Source organism: Salvelinus fontinalis, chromosome 1 (genome assembly GCF_029448725.1).
Source record: "Salvelinus fontinalis isolate EN_2023a chromosome 1, ASM2944872v1, whole genome shotgun sequence".
In the NCBI taxonomy this organism is placed as follows: domain Eukaryota; kingdom Metazoa; phylum Chordata; class Actinopteri; order Salmoniformes; family Salmonidae; genus Salvelinus; species Salvelinus fontinalis.
Window position 1 is genome coordinate 70,563,028 of NC_074665.1, and position 15,889 is coordinate 70,578,916.

The window sequence follows — 15,889 nt, forward strand, 5'->3', positions numbered from 1 at the left end:
TGTTTGGGATGCTCTGGATCGATGTGTACGACAGTGTGTTCCAGTTCCAGCAAATATCCAGCAACTTTGCATAGCCTTTGAAGAGGAGTGGGACAACATTCCACAGGCCACAATCAACAGCCCGATCAACTCTATGGGAAGAAGATGTGTTGCGCTACTTGCGCAAATAGTGGTTACACCAGATAATAACTGGTTTTCTGATCCCTACCTTTTTATCTGTGACCAACAGATACATATCTGTATTCACAGTCATGTGAAATCCATAAATTAGGGCCTAATGAATTTATTTCAATTGACTGATTTCCTTATATGAACTGTGACTCAGTAAAATGTTTGAAATTGTTGCATGTTGCGTTTATAGATTTTTTCAGTGTATATATAGTTATTTTTTGGGAGATATGGGTGACAACCTCACCTGCCCACCTTTTTACCTTGTTTTTATCTTGATGATAAAAAATAGTAATTTAAATGTAATAACTCGCTAACATGTCAAGAGTGTTTAAGGTGTGTCTTAGTAACATATTGAGGAAGTTAGTTAAATTTGCAGAGAGTAATATGAGCCCTGCTCGGTTGCAGCGAAGAATAGCTTCGTACTGAGAGTAGCTGCCATTTTATGACGATTGTGAATGAACATGTGCGTTGTTAATAAGATATTTTGCGGTGTTATTTGCATAATGGTTTTTCAAACACTTTATTGCCTGTTGATAAATTGAGTTATGGTTTACTGAGTTAAAGCTTTGTGCTTGACAGTTATATTGAAATTAGTATCTGTTTCAGTGAATTACAGTGTATACTGTTGTGACTTGAATAAGCCTTGTACCCTACAAACCTATCTATTTCCTGTAGATCTGTTGTTCTGTAATGTGTTACTTTTGTAAAATGCTTGCACTAAAAGTTTCAATGAGTAAACAATACCGTACCACTCTCGTGATCATTTCTCCCCTTTTTCAGGGGCGTAACATGTGCTTATTTTCAATTATTAGGTGGGTCTTAAAAGAGCATAGTTGAGAAGTAATGGACAGGGACATTGGTGTGTGTACTACCGTTCCCGCATGTAGTCATTCCAGGAATACTTTTCCCACCCCCACCCTGTAACACACTTGATATTCTGGATTTCAAATGATTGTCTATGTGATTAAAACGTGGGTCAAAGGAAAATACAAGTATTATCTGAGTTTTCATGGGGTAAGAATAGTGTCTACTAGTGTCCTAACTAGCTAGCTAGCTACCAGTGTCAACCTCACCTCCCGCCTGCTGTGTACCAGCATCCTCCTAGCTAGCTAATTAGCTAACTAGCTAGCACACAGTGTCTTTCCCTCCAGTGCCCAACAGGCGGGGGACAATGGACGCTGTCTACCATTGTCGCTAGCTAGCTACCGGTATTTATCGCCCCCACCTCTTCTTCTGTGGGGTTTATCAGCGGTTGGTATCCAACGTTATGGTGCATTAGCATTACCGGAGCACTGGTGTGTGAAGAATCCAATAATTTAACTTGTACAAATCACATTATTGTGGAAGCACCTCCTCTAAGAGTAGGAATTAGGCTGTTTGAGGTTTGAATCCTAAACAACCTGAATACACATTGTTTGAAGTAATAGACCCTTCACAGCTACTGTAGTAGGTGTGTGCTGGAAAACCTTTGTAGAGCATGGGTGGAGTAGGCATTGTGGTAATCGTGAATTTTCTTTCTTTTTCAGCTTCAGAACAATGGATACGTCTCACTTAAAACTTAGTTTTCTGTTCTTAATAATAATGCATCTGCATTGCAATACTCTTTAATGACTACCATAATACATTTTATGGCTGAATTTCGATAGTTTTACAAGGTTTCCTTTTCCTGTTTCTTTTCTTTTCCACATCATAGAGGCGGATATCAATACTCAGATAATACTTGTATTTCCCTTTTCCTTTGACCCACATTTTAATCGGGATTGGGAGGTGGTCGCCTCTGAGACATTCTGACCATTCTCTTTTGTGTATAGTTTTGACACCCCCTCCCAGACCCGGCACACACACACACACACACGGTGTGTGCTTATTTTACATTTTTGGGTGGATCATAAAGGAGCATAGTTAAGAAGCAATGGACAGGGACTTTGGTGTGTGTACTACTGCATGCATATTGCCAATAGTGTGTGATAGTGGCCCGCAATTAGGGGCGTTCCTGCATGTAGGCAGTCATCTGCAGGAATACCTCCCACCCTCTGTAACACACTTGATATTCTGGATTTCAAATGATTGTCTATGTGATTAAAATGTGGGTCAAAGGAAAGGGAAATACAAGTATTATCTGAGTTTTCATGGGGGAAGGATACTGTCTACCAGTGTCCTAACTAGCTAGCTAGGTAGCTACCAGTGTCAACCCCACCTCCTGCCTGTTGTGTACCAGCGTCCTTCTAGCTAGCTAGCACACAGTATCCTTCCCTCCAGTGCCCAACAGGCAGGGGCAAAGGACAATGTCTACATTTGTCTCTAGCTAGCTAGCTACCGGTATTGTCGCCCCCACCTCTTCTTCTGTGGAGTTTATTGGCGGTTGGCATCCAACGTTAAGGTGCATTAGCATTACCATTACTGGAGCACTGGTGTGTGAAGAATCCAATAATTTAACTTGTATGCGGTACAAATCACATTATTGTGGAAGCACCTCCTCTAAGAGTAGGAATTAGGCTGTTTGAGGTTTGAATCCTAAACAACCTGAATACACATTGTTTGAAGTATTAGACCCTTCACAGCTACTGTTGTATGTGTGTGCCAAAAAACATTTTCACGTCTCTTCTCTTTCATTTGTCTCCTCTCTTTCACAGATATGGAAACATAGAATATGTATATTTGTTTTCCAGCATAGCTCTAAAGTAACCAGGTTACAGTTAGTTGATGATGAATAAAACACATTAAACAACCTACCTTCATTTTAGGAAAATAACTTGTATCAACTTTCTCCCATTTTACAATTTAATAAAGATAGCTTACCAAAAGGATTTAGCCAATCCCTTCCAACCTGTATCACACGTACGTACACACACACACAAACTTCATAAAAAGGCCATTGAATACACAGTTGACACAGCAAACCCATAAATGTCAAACTCAACTTTTAAATCCTGAAATTAACTTTATCTCATAATGGTTTCCACTTATACGCCGGTTATAACCGATTTAAGTCATAAAATTATCATTGAAATCATACTTAACTTATTTTCTTTCTCTCTCCAGGGGTACATACATTACATTCCATTGCATAAAATGTCATACACACATTACATTTCTATGTAGTAATATATGATAATGTCATACATTTGACACACACAACCTCAGATCAATTTAGATGAACCATATAACTGTAATAGTGGTGATGAGAAAATAAGACAGGAGGTAGTAGAACAGGGCCTGTATAATAAACATGACCAGAAAGAGAGGGAATGAGAGGAAGAGAGAGGGGGAGATATAGAATAGAGGGATAAAAGGAGTTGAGGATATCTGGGAGGAGGTGGGGATTACCTGGGGTGTATTCACTAGGAACCAAACATAAACAAATGGAAGCAAACATAACAAAACAGGGAGAAACCTAGCTGAATTGGTCCAATAAAAACTCTAGTTTTCGTTGCAAAATGTTTTCCATTTGGAGTTAAAGGCTTCCATGGGAAATGTTTTGCTGCGGTCTGCAACTACTAAATGCACCCCAGAAACTCCAGCAGTGAGTTCCAGTTCCAGCTGACAGACTGCAGAGTTCAACAGCATCCCATGTATCATCAATGAAGTACTGTCCCCACCTGGTGGGTAATAGAGGTTATTAGAAAAAAGGGTATCCTACTTTTGGTCATAAAAATAATTCATACATAAGAGAAGGCTATAATGACTAAACTAAAACACAACTATTCAAAAAAAATAAGCACACACACACAACCTCAGATCAGTTTAGATGAACCATATAACTGTAATAGTGGTGATGAGAAAATAAGACAGGAGGTAGTAGAACAGGGCCTGTATAATAAACCTCAAAAGGTGGATTTATGCTCTGATAGCGATAGGGTGAGAGATAAAATAATATCTTATCTCTTGCAGCATGCAGTGAGTGTGTTTGCTCTTTATCTCGGTAGATATGAAGTGTATCAGAGTGTGATTGCACATAGTCAGTTGAAGTGTAGGAAGCTACAGGACAGAGTCTGTCAGTCAGTAGTGCTGGTGCTCAGAGTAGTGAGCTAGAGGTTAGTCAGACGGCTTAGAGTTGGGAGTTTTGCTTGGACTCTGGTGCGACTACAAAGTGTTTTGGACATAGTGGGTTATTGTGGGACATATCACCATTGACTGTGATCCTGAGGTGACCGTGAAGCACAAGGCATGCTGCTAAGGCTAGTTCTCCTCAGCCTACTGGCCCTCTCTCCCTCTCTGGCTGCCCCACACCAAGGCTCCCTCCCTGGAGTGGATTCTCCCCACAGGAGCTCCAGAAACAACAAGCTGCTGCTCATCTCATTCGATGGGTTCCGCTGGGACTATGACAGGGATGTGGACACCCCTCACTTGGACACGATGGGCCGGGACGGCGTCAGGGCTGCCTACGTCACACCCCCCTACCTCACCATCACCAGCCCCACACACTTCACCCTGCTCACAGGTAAACTATTACCAGGGTTGGGGAGTAACGAATTACATGTAAGGGATTACAAAAAAACGATAACTGTAATCCGTTACATTACCAGCAAAAATATTGTAATCAGATAACAAATATATATTTGTTAACGAGATGATTACATCAAGGATTACTTTTAAATGTGACTGCTGTCGTCATCCAAATATTATCCACTTTCAATAAACGCTTGCAGGTAAGGATGAAAGCAATGGTGTAGTTTACAGCGATACGGGTATCACTTATTGTTTATACATAGCGCATTGACGTGAGTCACACTGCTGCTCTCTCATTTAGCTATTTGTGCCATACGGATTGTGGTTGTTGTGGATGGCTGTTCAGAAATCTAAATGTGTATTTGAACCCAATAATCGTTCAAATCAAGAAGTTTAAGCTGCCTATCAATCATTGTTTTTGAAACCAATGGACAGCAAGTAAAAAATGCGCTCTTGCAACAGCTGCATAGTACGGTTCCCAGCCTATGGAAAAAAAATCTGGCTTTTATTGCTCAATTTAATTCATGCTGATAAAAAAAATCCATAGGCCTAATGGGACACATGCTCAAACTTGCACACTTTTGATAGAGTTAAAGGGGATATCTGTAGTTCCCACTCATCATTTTTTGGACTTCAAAATTATAAAGATGTAAAGAGATAATTTTATCATATCATTATATGTAGTAGTGTCCCTTTAGGGCACCTGTAACCCCTCTTGCTTACCTATGTTGAAATGCTTGGAATGTTCTTCATGTGAAACGCATTAAACAATGCCGACGTTAATTTCTACTCCCGTCTCATGTCCTGTCCTTATTTTAGTTGTAAAAGTAATTCAGTGTGCTATACAACCAAACTGGCGACGAGGAAGAAACATTCTCACATTTGTGCTCATTATTTATTTTTATTTTTTTTATTTTTTTTACCGTTATTTTAACAGGTAAGTTGACTGAGAACACGTTCTCATTTGCAGCAACGACCTGGGGAATAGTTACAGGGGAGAGGAGGGGGATGAATGAGCCAATTGTAAACTGGGGATTATTAGGTGACCATGATGGTTTGAGGGCCAGATTGGGAATTTAGCCAGGACACCGGGGTTAACACCTCTACTCTTACGATAAGTGCCATGGGATCTTTAATGACCTCAGAGAGTCAGGACACCCGTTTAACGTCCCATCCGAAAGACGGCACCCTACACAGGGCAGTGTCCCCAATCACTGCCCTGGGGCATTGGGATATGTATATATATTTTTTTTAGACCAGAGGAAAGAGTGCCTCCAACTGGCCCTCCATCACCACTTCCAGCAGCATCTGGTCTCCCATCCAGAGACTGACCAGGACCAACCCTGCTTAGCTTCAGAAGCAAGCCAGCAGTGGTATGCAGGGTGGTATGCTGCTGGCCCCCCTTTCGGCAGAAAGTCTGAGTTAAATTCGTAATTTCTTCCGCTGTAGAAAGACGCAAACAAAACGTGGAGCCAGCCAGTCAAGTGAAGCTAGCTAGCTTTTGATGTGAGGGATATGAAGAGTTTCGCTGGGGGAGAAAGTGAAGTCATCGTGAGTTAAAATACTAAAAAAAGGGTCTGGGAGTAAGGGACCGTCTGAAAAGTGTAAGAAAGAAAAATAAGAAAAATAAACCGAAAATGTCTGCATTGGTTGGAAATATAGGAACATTTGATGAATCTGTGGAACAATGGAGTTCTTGCACAGAACGTTTTGAGTACTTTGTGTTGGCAAATGGAATTAACCTGTTGAGGCTGGGGGCGCTGTTGTCACTATTTATGCTAATCGTGTAATTTTTGAAACGGCTTCCCACAAAATTCTTGATCGTACAATATGCATATTATTATTATTATTGGATAGAAAACAGTCTATAGTTTCTATAGGAGTTGAAATTTTGTCTCTAAGTGGAACAGAACCCATTCTACAGCAATTTCCCTGACATGGAGTCAGATTTCAGAAATGTTGGCCTCTGATCTGGAGTCAGTTAAAAGGCCACTGTTATTGCTATGAGTATACGGACACTGCTTACGTCTTCCCCTGGATGCCTTTACGTGATGACGATTTGAATGGGGTCGATTGCGCGTTCACAGGCACTATAAATTAAAAAACCCTGTAGCTAGCAACTCTTTTCTTGGTGCGTCATGCGCGTGGAGGACACCGACCCGCACCTGTTCCAAGCATTAGTGTTGGGAGTAATCTTTCTCCGGTCATGTTAAGACTCGTTATAGGAGTTAAAAACATCATAAGGTAGTTAATTTAAAGCGTTTTATAGCAATTTATATCCGTTTAGTGCGATTTTGGGACATTTATTTCTGAAACGCTGTGAATCACTGGGCACGCTTCCAGTTCATCCCGAACGCAGTTGGCATTTCCACATGGCAAGAGGACAGCTTTCCACCAAAAGACGATTAGACCCAAGAAAGGATCCTTTGCCCAAGATACTGATGGAAGAACAGCTCAAAGTAGGACATTTTTATTATGATAAATCGTGTTTCTGTCGAAAAATGTTAGTGGCTTAGGACGCTATGTTTTTTGACGTAGCTTCGCTTGGCGCAAACTGTATTGAAAAGTAAGGATAATTTAAAAAATGTAAATCCGCGATTGTATTAAGAATTAAATTGTCTATCAATCGCTGTCCACCCTATATTTTTTAGTCACGTTTATGAGTATTTATGTATAAGAGTAGATCACTGTCTAATATGGCGCACCAACATTTTCTCACCAGCAGGGCTACTTTTGTCATTGTGTAACCATGATTTTGGTGGCTAAATATGCACATTTTCGAACAAACTGTATATGCATGTTGTAATGTGATGTTACAGGGGTGTCATCTGAAGAATTCTGAGAAGGTTAGTGAAAAAATAATATATTTTGGCGATGTTTACGTTATCGCTCACTTTGGCTAGAATTAATGCTGGGGTAATGTTTGCACATGTGCTATGCTAATATAACGATTTATTGTGTTTTCGCTGTAAGACACTTAGAAAATCTGAAATATTGTCTGTATTCACAGGATCTGTGTCTTTCGATTAGTGTATGCTGTGTATTTTCACGAAATGTTTGATGATTAGTAAGTAGGTAAACACGTTGCTCTATGTAGTTATTCTAGTCCATTTGTGACGGTGGGTGCAATTGTAACCTATGCCATCTACCTGAAATATGCACATTTTTCTAACAAAACCTATCCCATACCATAAATATGTTATCAGACTGTCATCTGATGAGTTTTTTTCTTGGTTAGGGGCTATAAATATCTTAGTTTAGCCGAATTAGTGATAGCTACTGTTGTTGGTGGACAAATAAAAGATGGTTGATTATGCTAATGTGTTTTTAGCTAATAGATTTACATCTTTACATATTGTGTCTTCCCTGTAAAACATTTTAAAAATCGGACATGTTGGCTGGATTCACAAGATCTGTGTCTTTCATTAGCTGTATTGGACTTTAATGTGTGAAAGTTAAATATTTTAAAAAATTATTTTTTTTGAATTTCGCGGCTCTGCCTTTTCAGTGGGGGTGGGGGGGGAGTGCCGCTAGCGGCACCCTCATCCTAGACAGGTTAAAGCAGAAGTCGTTGTGCCAACATTTTTGACTGTTATGGGAGGAAAAACATCAATCTACTGCGCAGCCTAGTAACACCTGATTAACCTGGTGATAAATCATATGATGAAATTGTGGCTACCTTAAAAGGACATTATTCTCCAAACCACTGATAATTGCAGAGAGATTCAGGTTTCATAAGAGAAATCAAGAGGAGGGGGAATCAATCTCTCAGTATGTGGCTTTATTGAAACAGTTGTCTGAACACTGTGAATTTGGGCGAACAATAAGTGACACTATACGTGATAGGTTAGTGTGTGGCATGAGCAGCGAGGCAATTCAGAAACGCCTTTTGACTGAGAGTAACTTAACATTGCAGAGACGCACAACAGCGAAGTGCATCGACCCAAGTGCACACGGTGTCTACCGAGTTAAAAAACAAGGCATGCTATCGCTTTGGGAAACCAGGTCACCAAGCAGAAGAGTGTTGGTGCAAAGACTTAGACTGCAGAAGTTGTGGGAAAAAGGGTCAAATCGAACGTGCATGTAAAAACAAAAAGAGACAATCAAACAAAAGTACTGAACAAAGGAAAAGCGACTTCAGGGAGTACAAAAGAAAGTGCATAAAATGGAGCACACAGAGGATGAACAAAGTGATACCCTGTCTGAAGGGGTATGTTTTGTCCATTTCAGACAATAAACACGGATATTGGATGGAAACGCTGTACGGATGCAAGTGGACACTGGAGCAGCCATATCTTCGCTGTCTGAGGCTATATACAAGGATAAACTACATCACCTCACACTACAGCCCACAAAGATGACGCTGAAAACATACACCGGTGAGATTGTTCCAGTGAGAGGAAGCGTGATTGTTACAGTGGAGCTCAACAAACAGAAGGTAAAGCTATCACTCTACATTGTGAAAGGCAACCATCGAGCATTGCTAGGACACACATGGCTGGAAAATATCAAACTAAACTGGCAGGAAATTCACATGATTGCAAAAGAGGACACAAACCTAAAAGGAATATTGAGGAAACACACGGATGTGTTCAAAGGAGAACTTGGCAGTGTGAAGGACATAACAGTTAAACTGACCCTGAAACCAGACAGCAAGCCAAAATGCTTCAAAGCTAGACCTGTCCCATACGCCATAAAACCAAAAGTTGAAATTGAGCTAAACTGACTAGTCGAGAGTGGAGTATTGGATCCAGTGAATGTTAGTGAATGGGCTACACCCGCTGTTCCAGTCATAAAAAAAGATGGATCACTTAGACTCTATGGTGATTTCAAAGTCACCAATAACCCAGTCTTGGCTGCTGAAAAATATCCACTACCCGACATTGACAACCTCTTTTCTGGTTTAGCTGGAGGACAAAAATTCAGTAGGATAGGCCTGACAGAAGTCTATCTACAGATGCATGTGGACCAAGAGTCACAAGAACTGTTGATCATGGTGACTCACAAAGGACTGTACAGGTACCGGAGGCTTCCTTTAGGAATCACCTCAGCTCTGGCCATGTTTCAGAGAGCTATGGACCAGATACTAAGCGGGCTTACTGGGGTCCAATTTTACCTCGATGATCTACTCATCACCGGCAAAGACAGGTAGGAGTACATGAGAAACCTGAACGCTACACTACAGAGATTGGAAGAATACGGTCTGAGGGTCCGGAAGGACAAATGCGAGTTTTTCCGGCCCTTTGTTGAGTACCTGGGCCACATCATCGACAGTTTATGGCTCCACAAGGTGCCATCGAAGGACTACTGGCATACTACACAAAGTTTGTGGCAAACCTAGCTAACATGTTAAAGCCACTGCATTAACTTTTGAACAAAACCAAACAGTGGAAGTGGACAGACAGATGTGAGGAGGCCTTCAAGTGATAACAGCTCAGTCAGAGGCCCTAACACACTTCAACCACAACTTTCCATTACAGTTGGCATGTGATGCATCACCTTATGGCGTTGGTGCGGTTGTCTCACAAATCATGCCATCGGGTGAAGACAGGCCAATTGCTTTTGCAACATGGACCTTAAGTAAAGCCGAGAGCAATTATGCACAGATAGAGCGTGAAGCACTCGCCATTGTGTTTGTAGTTAAGACATTTCATCAGTTTCTGTTTGGCCGACGATTCACACTGCTGGCGGACCATAGACCCCTTACCTCCATCTTTAGTCCCCACAGCGGCATTCCGTCGCTTGCAGCCAGCCGCATGCAGCGATCGGCATTATTGTTATCTGCTCCCCAGTACGATATCAAGTACAGAAGGTCTGAACAGCACTGCAATGCAGACAGCCTCTCAAGGCTTTCCATACCTGTTACACACACTGAGCACTCCCAGGCTGAAATCTTCTACTTCAAGGAAGTGACGAATGCCCCAGTTACATCTGTCCAAGTTAAAAAGTTCACCCACACTGATCCAGTGATGTCTGAGGTCGTGGACATTCTCACTCATGGAAAAGAAGCTGTCGGACAGCCTACAACCTTACCTAGTGAGGAGAAACAAGCTCACAGTTTAGTTTGGATGCTTGCTATGGGGTTTTCGAGTCATCATACCGCCACCACTGAGAAGACAGGTGCTTGAAGAACTCCATTCAGGGCACTGAATCAATCAAGTCAGCACCGATTCACCCTGCAATGAACGGCCTCGCTGAAATGTTTGTCCAAACGATGAAGCAAGCTTTAAAATCATCACAAGGGAACGGCTCCCTCAATAGGCATCTAAACACATTCCTGTTAACCTACAGAAACACTCCCCACGCTACAACCAAAGTGGCACCCGCGTCAGCCATGATGAAAAGACAGCTTCGCACGTGACTCGACCTCCTGAGACCTCCAAAGACTAAACAGGTTGTACAGACACAACAGAGAGAACAGGTGGAGAGATAGAGTAAAGCAAAAGACAGAAGCTTCATAGCTGGAGAGAGAGTTCTTGCTCGGAACTACTGCAAAGGTCCAAAGTGGATACCAGCCACAGTGGTTGCACAAACAGGGCCTGTGTCCTACATAGTTCACACACTGGAACACATCATCTGGAGGAGACATGTGGATCAACTGTTGCCAGGAACCAACCTCAGAGATGACTCCTGTCAAGTGACAAACCAAGATCAGCTACTGGAGCCCTACCATGACTATGAACCATCACCTGAACATCCACTGCAGCAACCTACAAATGTGGAAAGTGCTCCAGACTCACCTGAACCAGCCAGAGTGCATACTCAGGGTACTGTTGCACCCCAGTCTGGGCATACACCATCACTACTCAGACTCAGAGACAATGTGGCTGTAGACTCACCTGTACGTCGTCATTACCCTGCAAGAGAAAGACAACCCCCTGACAGGTTGACTATTTAGTTCAGACTAACCTCTGACATTGGGGCAGAATACACCCCAGGGTTAAGTCTGGGAACCCTCTTTCCCTAGTTTAGAAAAGGTTATTCTGAACAGTTCATTTATATTAAAACCTCTAACGAGTCTCCCTCCCGGATCCGGGATCCTCCTCATCAAAAAAGCTGACTAGCATAGCCTAACCTAACGGGACAGGGATATCATATAATATAATTTCATGAAATCACAAGTCCAATACAGCAAATGAAAGATAAACATCTTGTGAATCCAGCCATCATTTCCGATTTTTAAAATGTTTTACAGCGAAAACACAATATATATTTATATTAGCTCACCACAATAGCCAAACACACAACGCCATGTTTTCACCATGTTTCCACCGCATAGGTAGCTTTCACAAAACCCACAAATAGAGATAAAATGAATCACTAACCTTGAACAACTTCATCAGATGACAGTCTTATAACATCATGTTATACAATACATTTATGTTTTGTTCGAAAATGTGCATATTTGAGGTATAAATCATAGTTTTACATTGAAGCCACCATCACAAATAGCACCAAAGCAGCCAGAATAATTACAGAGAGCAAAGTGAAATACCCAAATACTCATCATCAAACATTTATGAAAAATACATGGTGTACATCAAATGAAAGATAAACATCTTGTGATTCCAGCCAATATTTCCGATTTTTTAAGTGTTTTACAGCGAAAACACAATATATATTTCTATTAGCTCACCACAATAGCCAAACACACAACGCCATTTATTCACCGCCAAAATAGCTTTCACAAAACCCAGAAATAGAGATAAAATTAATCACTAACCTTTGGACAACTTCATCAGATGACAGTCTTATAGCATCATGTTATACAATACATTTATGTTTTGTTCGAAAATGTGCATATTTAGAGGTACAAATCCTGGTTTTACATTGTGAATACGTAGCCACAATACGCCAAAAAATTCCGCTCTTGATTAGATTACAATGGTGCCAGGACCTTGTCAGTGTCCTAATATAAATATGTATTATGCCTATAGTCCATATGTTGGTCATTTGGCTGGCCCCCTCTTTTGTATGTCCCTCTGACCTTGGAATCTCCAGCTTTTCTATGCACTTATGGCCTTGCTTTATTTTCCTGTCCTAGACAATAGACAATGTACTTTAATTAAGCTTCCCTAAGCCTTTATAATGTCTTAGTTTCCTGTTTTTACCAGCCTGTATCCATTCACTACACTACTACTACTCACTACTACTACACCCCCTATTAAGAAGAAGTTTTAAGAGAACTGTTAAAATGAAAACAATAGGCAAAACAGTGAATATTTACTTTTTCCTAATGAGTCATCAAAAGTAAAGGGGGAGCAATATGTTGTGTATTGATATTCTAGTTTAGTCCCTTTAGGGCACCTGTAACCCCCCATGCTTACCTACGTTGAAATGCTTGGAATTTTCTTCCAGTGAAACGCATTAAACAATGCCAACGTTAATTTCTACTCCCGTCTCATGTTCTGCCCTTTTATTTTTTTTTATTTCACCTTTATTTAACCAGGTAGGCCAGTTGAGAACAAGTTCTCATTTAGAACTGCGACCTGGCCAAGATAAAGCAAAGCAGTGCGACAAACAACAACACAGAGTTACACATGGAATAAAAAAGCGTACAGTCGATAACACAATAGAAAAAAATAAAGTCTATATACAGTGTGTGTAAATGGCGTGAGAAGGTAAGCCAATAAACAGGCCATAGTAGCGAAGTAATTACAATTTAGCAGATTAACACTGGAGTGATAGATGAGCAGATGATGATGTGCAAGTAGTGAAACTGGTGTGCAAAAGAGAAGAAAAGTAAATAAAAACAATATGGGGATGAGGTAGGTAGGTTGGGTGGGCTATTTACAGATGGACTATGTACAGCTGCAGCGATCGGTTAGCTGCTCAGATAGCTGATGTTTAAAGTTAGTAAGGGAAATGTAAGTCTCCAGCTTCAGCGATTTTTGCAATTCGTTCCTGTCACTGGCAGCAGAGAACTGGAAGGAAAGGCGGCCAAAGGACATCCTGGCTTTGTGGATGACCAGTGAGATATACCTGCTGGAGCGCGTGCTACGGGTGGGTGTTGTTATCGTGACCAGGGAGCTGAGATAAGGCGGAGCTTTACCTAGCATAGACTTATAGATGACCTGGAGCCAGTGGGTCTGGCGACGAATATGTAGGGATGGCCAGCCGATTAGAGCATACAGGTCGCAGTGGTGGGTGGTATAAGTGGGTTTGATGACAAAACGGATGGAACTGTGATAGACTGCATCCAGTTTGCTGAGTAGAGTATTGGAAGCTATTTTGTAGATGACATCGCTGAAGTCGAGGATCGGTAGGATAGTCAGTTTTACTAGGGTGAGTGAAGGAGGCTTTGTTGCAAAATAGAAAGCCAATTCTAGATTTAATTTTGGATTGGAGATGTTTGATTTGAGGTTGGAAGGTGAGTTTACAGTCTAGCCAGACAACTAGGTATTTGTTGTTGTCCACATATTCTTGGTCAGAACCGTCCAGAGTAGTGATGCTGGTCGGGCGGGTGCGGGCAGCAAACGGTTGAAAAGCATGCATTTGGTTTTACTAGAGTTTAAGAGCAGTTGGAGGCCATGGAAGGAGTGTTGTATGGCATTGAAGCTCGTTTGGAGGTTTGTTAACACAGTCTCCAAAGAAGGGCCAGATGTATACAGAATGGTGTCGTCTGCGTAGAGGTGGATCAGGGAATCACCTGCAGCAAGAGCGAAATCGTTGATCTATACAGAGAAAAGAGTCGGCCCCAGAATTGAACCCTGTGGTACCCCCATAGAGACTGCCAGAGGTCCGGACAACAGGCCCTCCGATTTGACACACTGAACTCTGTCTGCGAAGTAGTTGGTGAACCAGGCAAGGCAGTCACTTGAGAAACAAAGGCTATTGAGTCTGCCGATAAGAACATGGTGATTGACAGAGTCGAAAGCCTTGGCCGGGTCGATGAAAACGGCTGCACAGTACTGTCTTTTATCGATGGCGGTTATGATATCGTTTAGTACCTTGAGCGTGGCTGAGGTGCACCCATGACCAGATCGGAAACCGGATTGCACAGCGGAGAAGGTACAGTGGGATTCGAAATGGTCAGTGATTATTGACTTGGCTTTCGAAGACTTTAGAGAGGTAGGGCAGGATGGATATAGGTCTATAACAGTTTGGGTCTAGAGTGTCACCCCCGTTGAAGAGGGGGATGTCTGCGGCAGCTTTCCAACCTTTAGGGATCTTGGATGATACGAAAGAGAGGTTGAACAGGCTAGTTATAGGGGTTGCAACAATTGCGGCGGATAATTCTAGAAAGAGAGGGTCCAGATTGTTTAGCCCAGCTGATTTGTACGGGTCCAGGTTTTGCAGCTCTTTCAGAACATCTGCTATCTGGATTTGAGTGAAGGAGAAGCTGGGGAGGCTCGGGCAAGTAGCTGCGTGGGGTGCGGAGCTGTTGGCCGGGGTTGGGGTAGCCAGGAGGAAAGCATGGCCAGCCGTAGAGAAATGCTTATTGAAATGTTCGATTATCATGGATTTATCGATGGTGACCGTGTTACCTAGCCTCAGTGCAGTGGGCAGCTGGGAGGAGGTGCTCTTGTTCTCCATGGACTTTACAGTGTCCCAAAACGTTTTGGAGTTAGAGCTACAGGATGCAAATTTCTGTTTGAGAAAGCTAGCCTTGCTTTCCTGATGGACTGCGTGTATTGGTTCCTGACTTCCCTGAACAGTTGCTTATCGCGGGGACTATTCGATGCTATTGCAGTCCGCCACAGGATGTTTTTGTGCTGGTCAAGGGCAGTCAGGTCTGGAGTGAACCAAGGGCTATATCTGTTCTTAGTTCTACATCTTTTGAAAGGGGCATGCTTATTTAAGATGGTGAGGAAATTACTTTTAAAGAACGACCAGGCATCCTCTACTGACGGGATGAGGTCAATATCCTTCCAGGATACCCGGGCCAGGTCGATTAGAAAGGCCTGCTCGCAGAAGTGTTTTAGGGAGCGTTTGACAGTGATGAGTGGTGGTCGTTTGACCGCGGACCCATAGCGGATGCAGGCAATGAGGCAGTGATCGCTGAGATCCTGATTGAAAACAGCAGAGATGTATTTGGAGTGCAAGTTGGTCAGGATAATATCTTTGAGGGTGCCCATGTTTACGGATTTTGGGTTGTACCTGGTGGTTTCCTTGATATTTTGTTTGAGATTGAGGGCATCGTGGTTGCCCCGACTTCCTAGTTAATTAAATGTGCATAATTAGTTTAATCACGTAATAATAATTACAGAGAATTGATTTGATAAAATAACAGTCTTCCCCTTTAATGATGCCAAATACACGACACTAC

General features: G+C 42.1%; 1 protein-coding gene across 1 annotated transcript in view; it reads left to right on the forward strand.

Annotated features, from left to right (window-relative positions):
- The first annotated feature begins 4,129 nt into the window (after nt 1-4,129).
- LOC129860870 (ectonucleotide pyrophosphatase/phosphodiesterase family member 7-like) overlaps nt 4,130-15,889 on the forward strand; it is a 28,167-nt gene continuing 16,407 nt past the window's right edge. Inside the window, exon 1 of the mRNA XM_055931735.1 lies at nt 4,130-4,612. Within this exon, the coding sequence (XP_055787710.1) occupies nt 4,339-4,612 (274 nt within the window). The 5' untranslated portion in view covers nt 4,130-4,338. The remainder of the gene's footprint in view (nt 4,613-15,889) is intronic.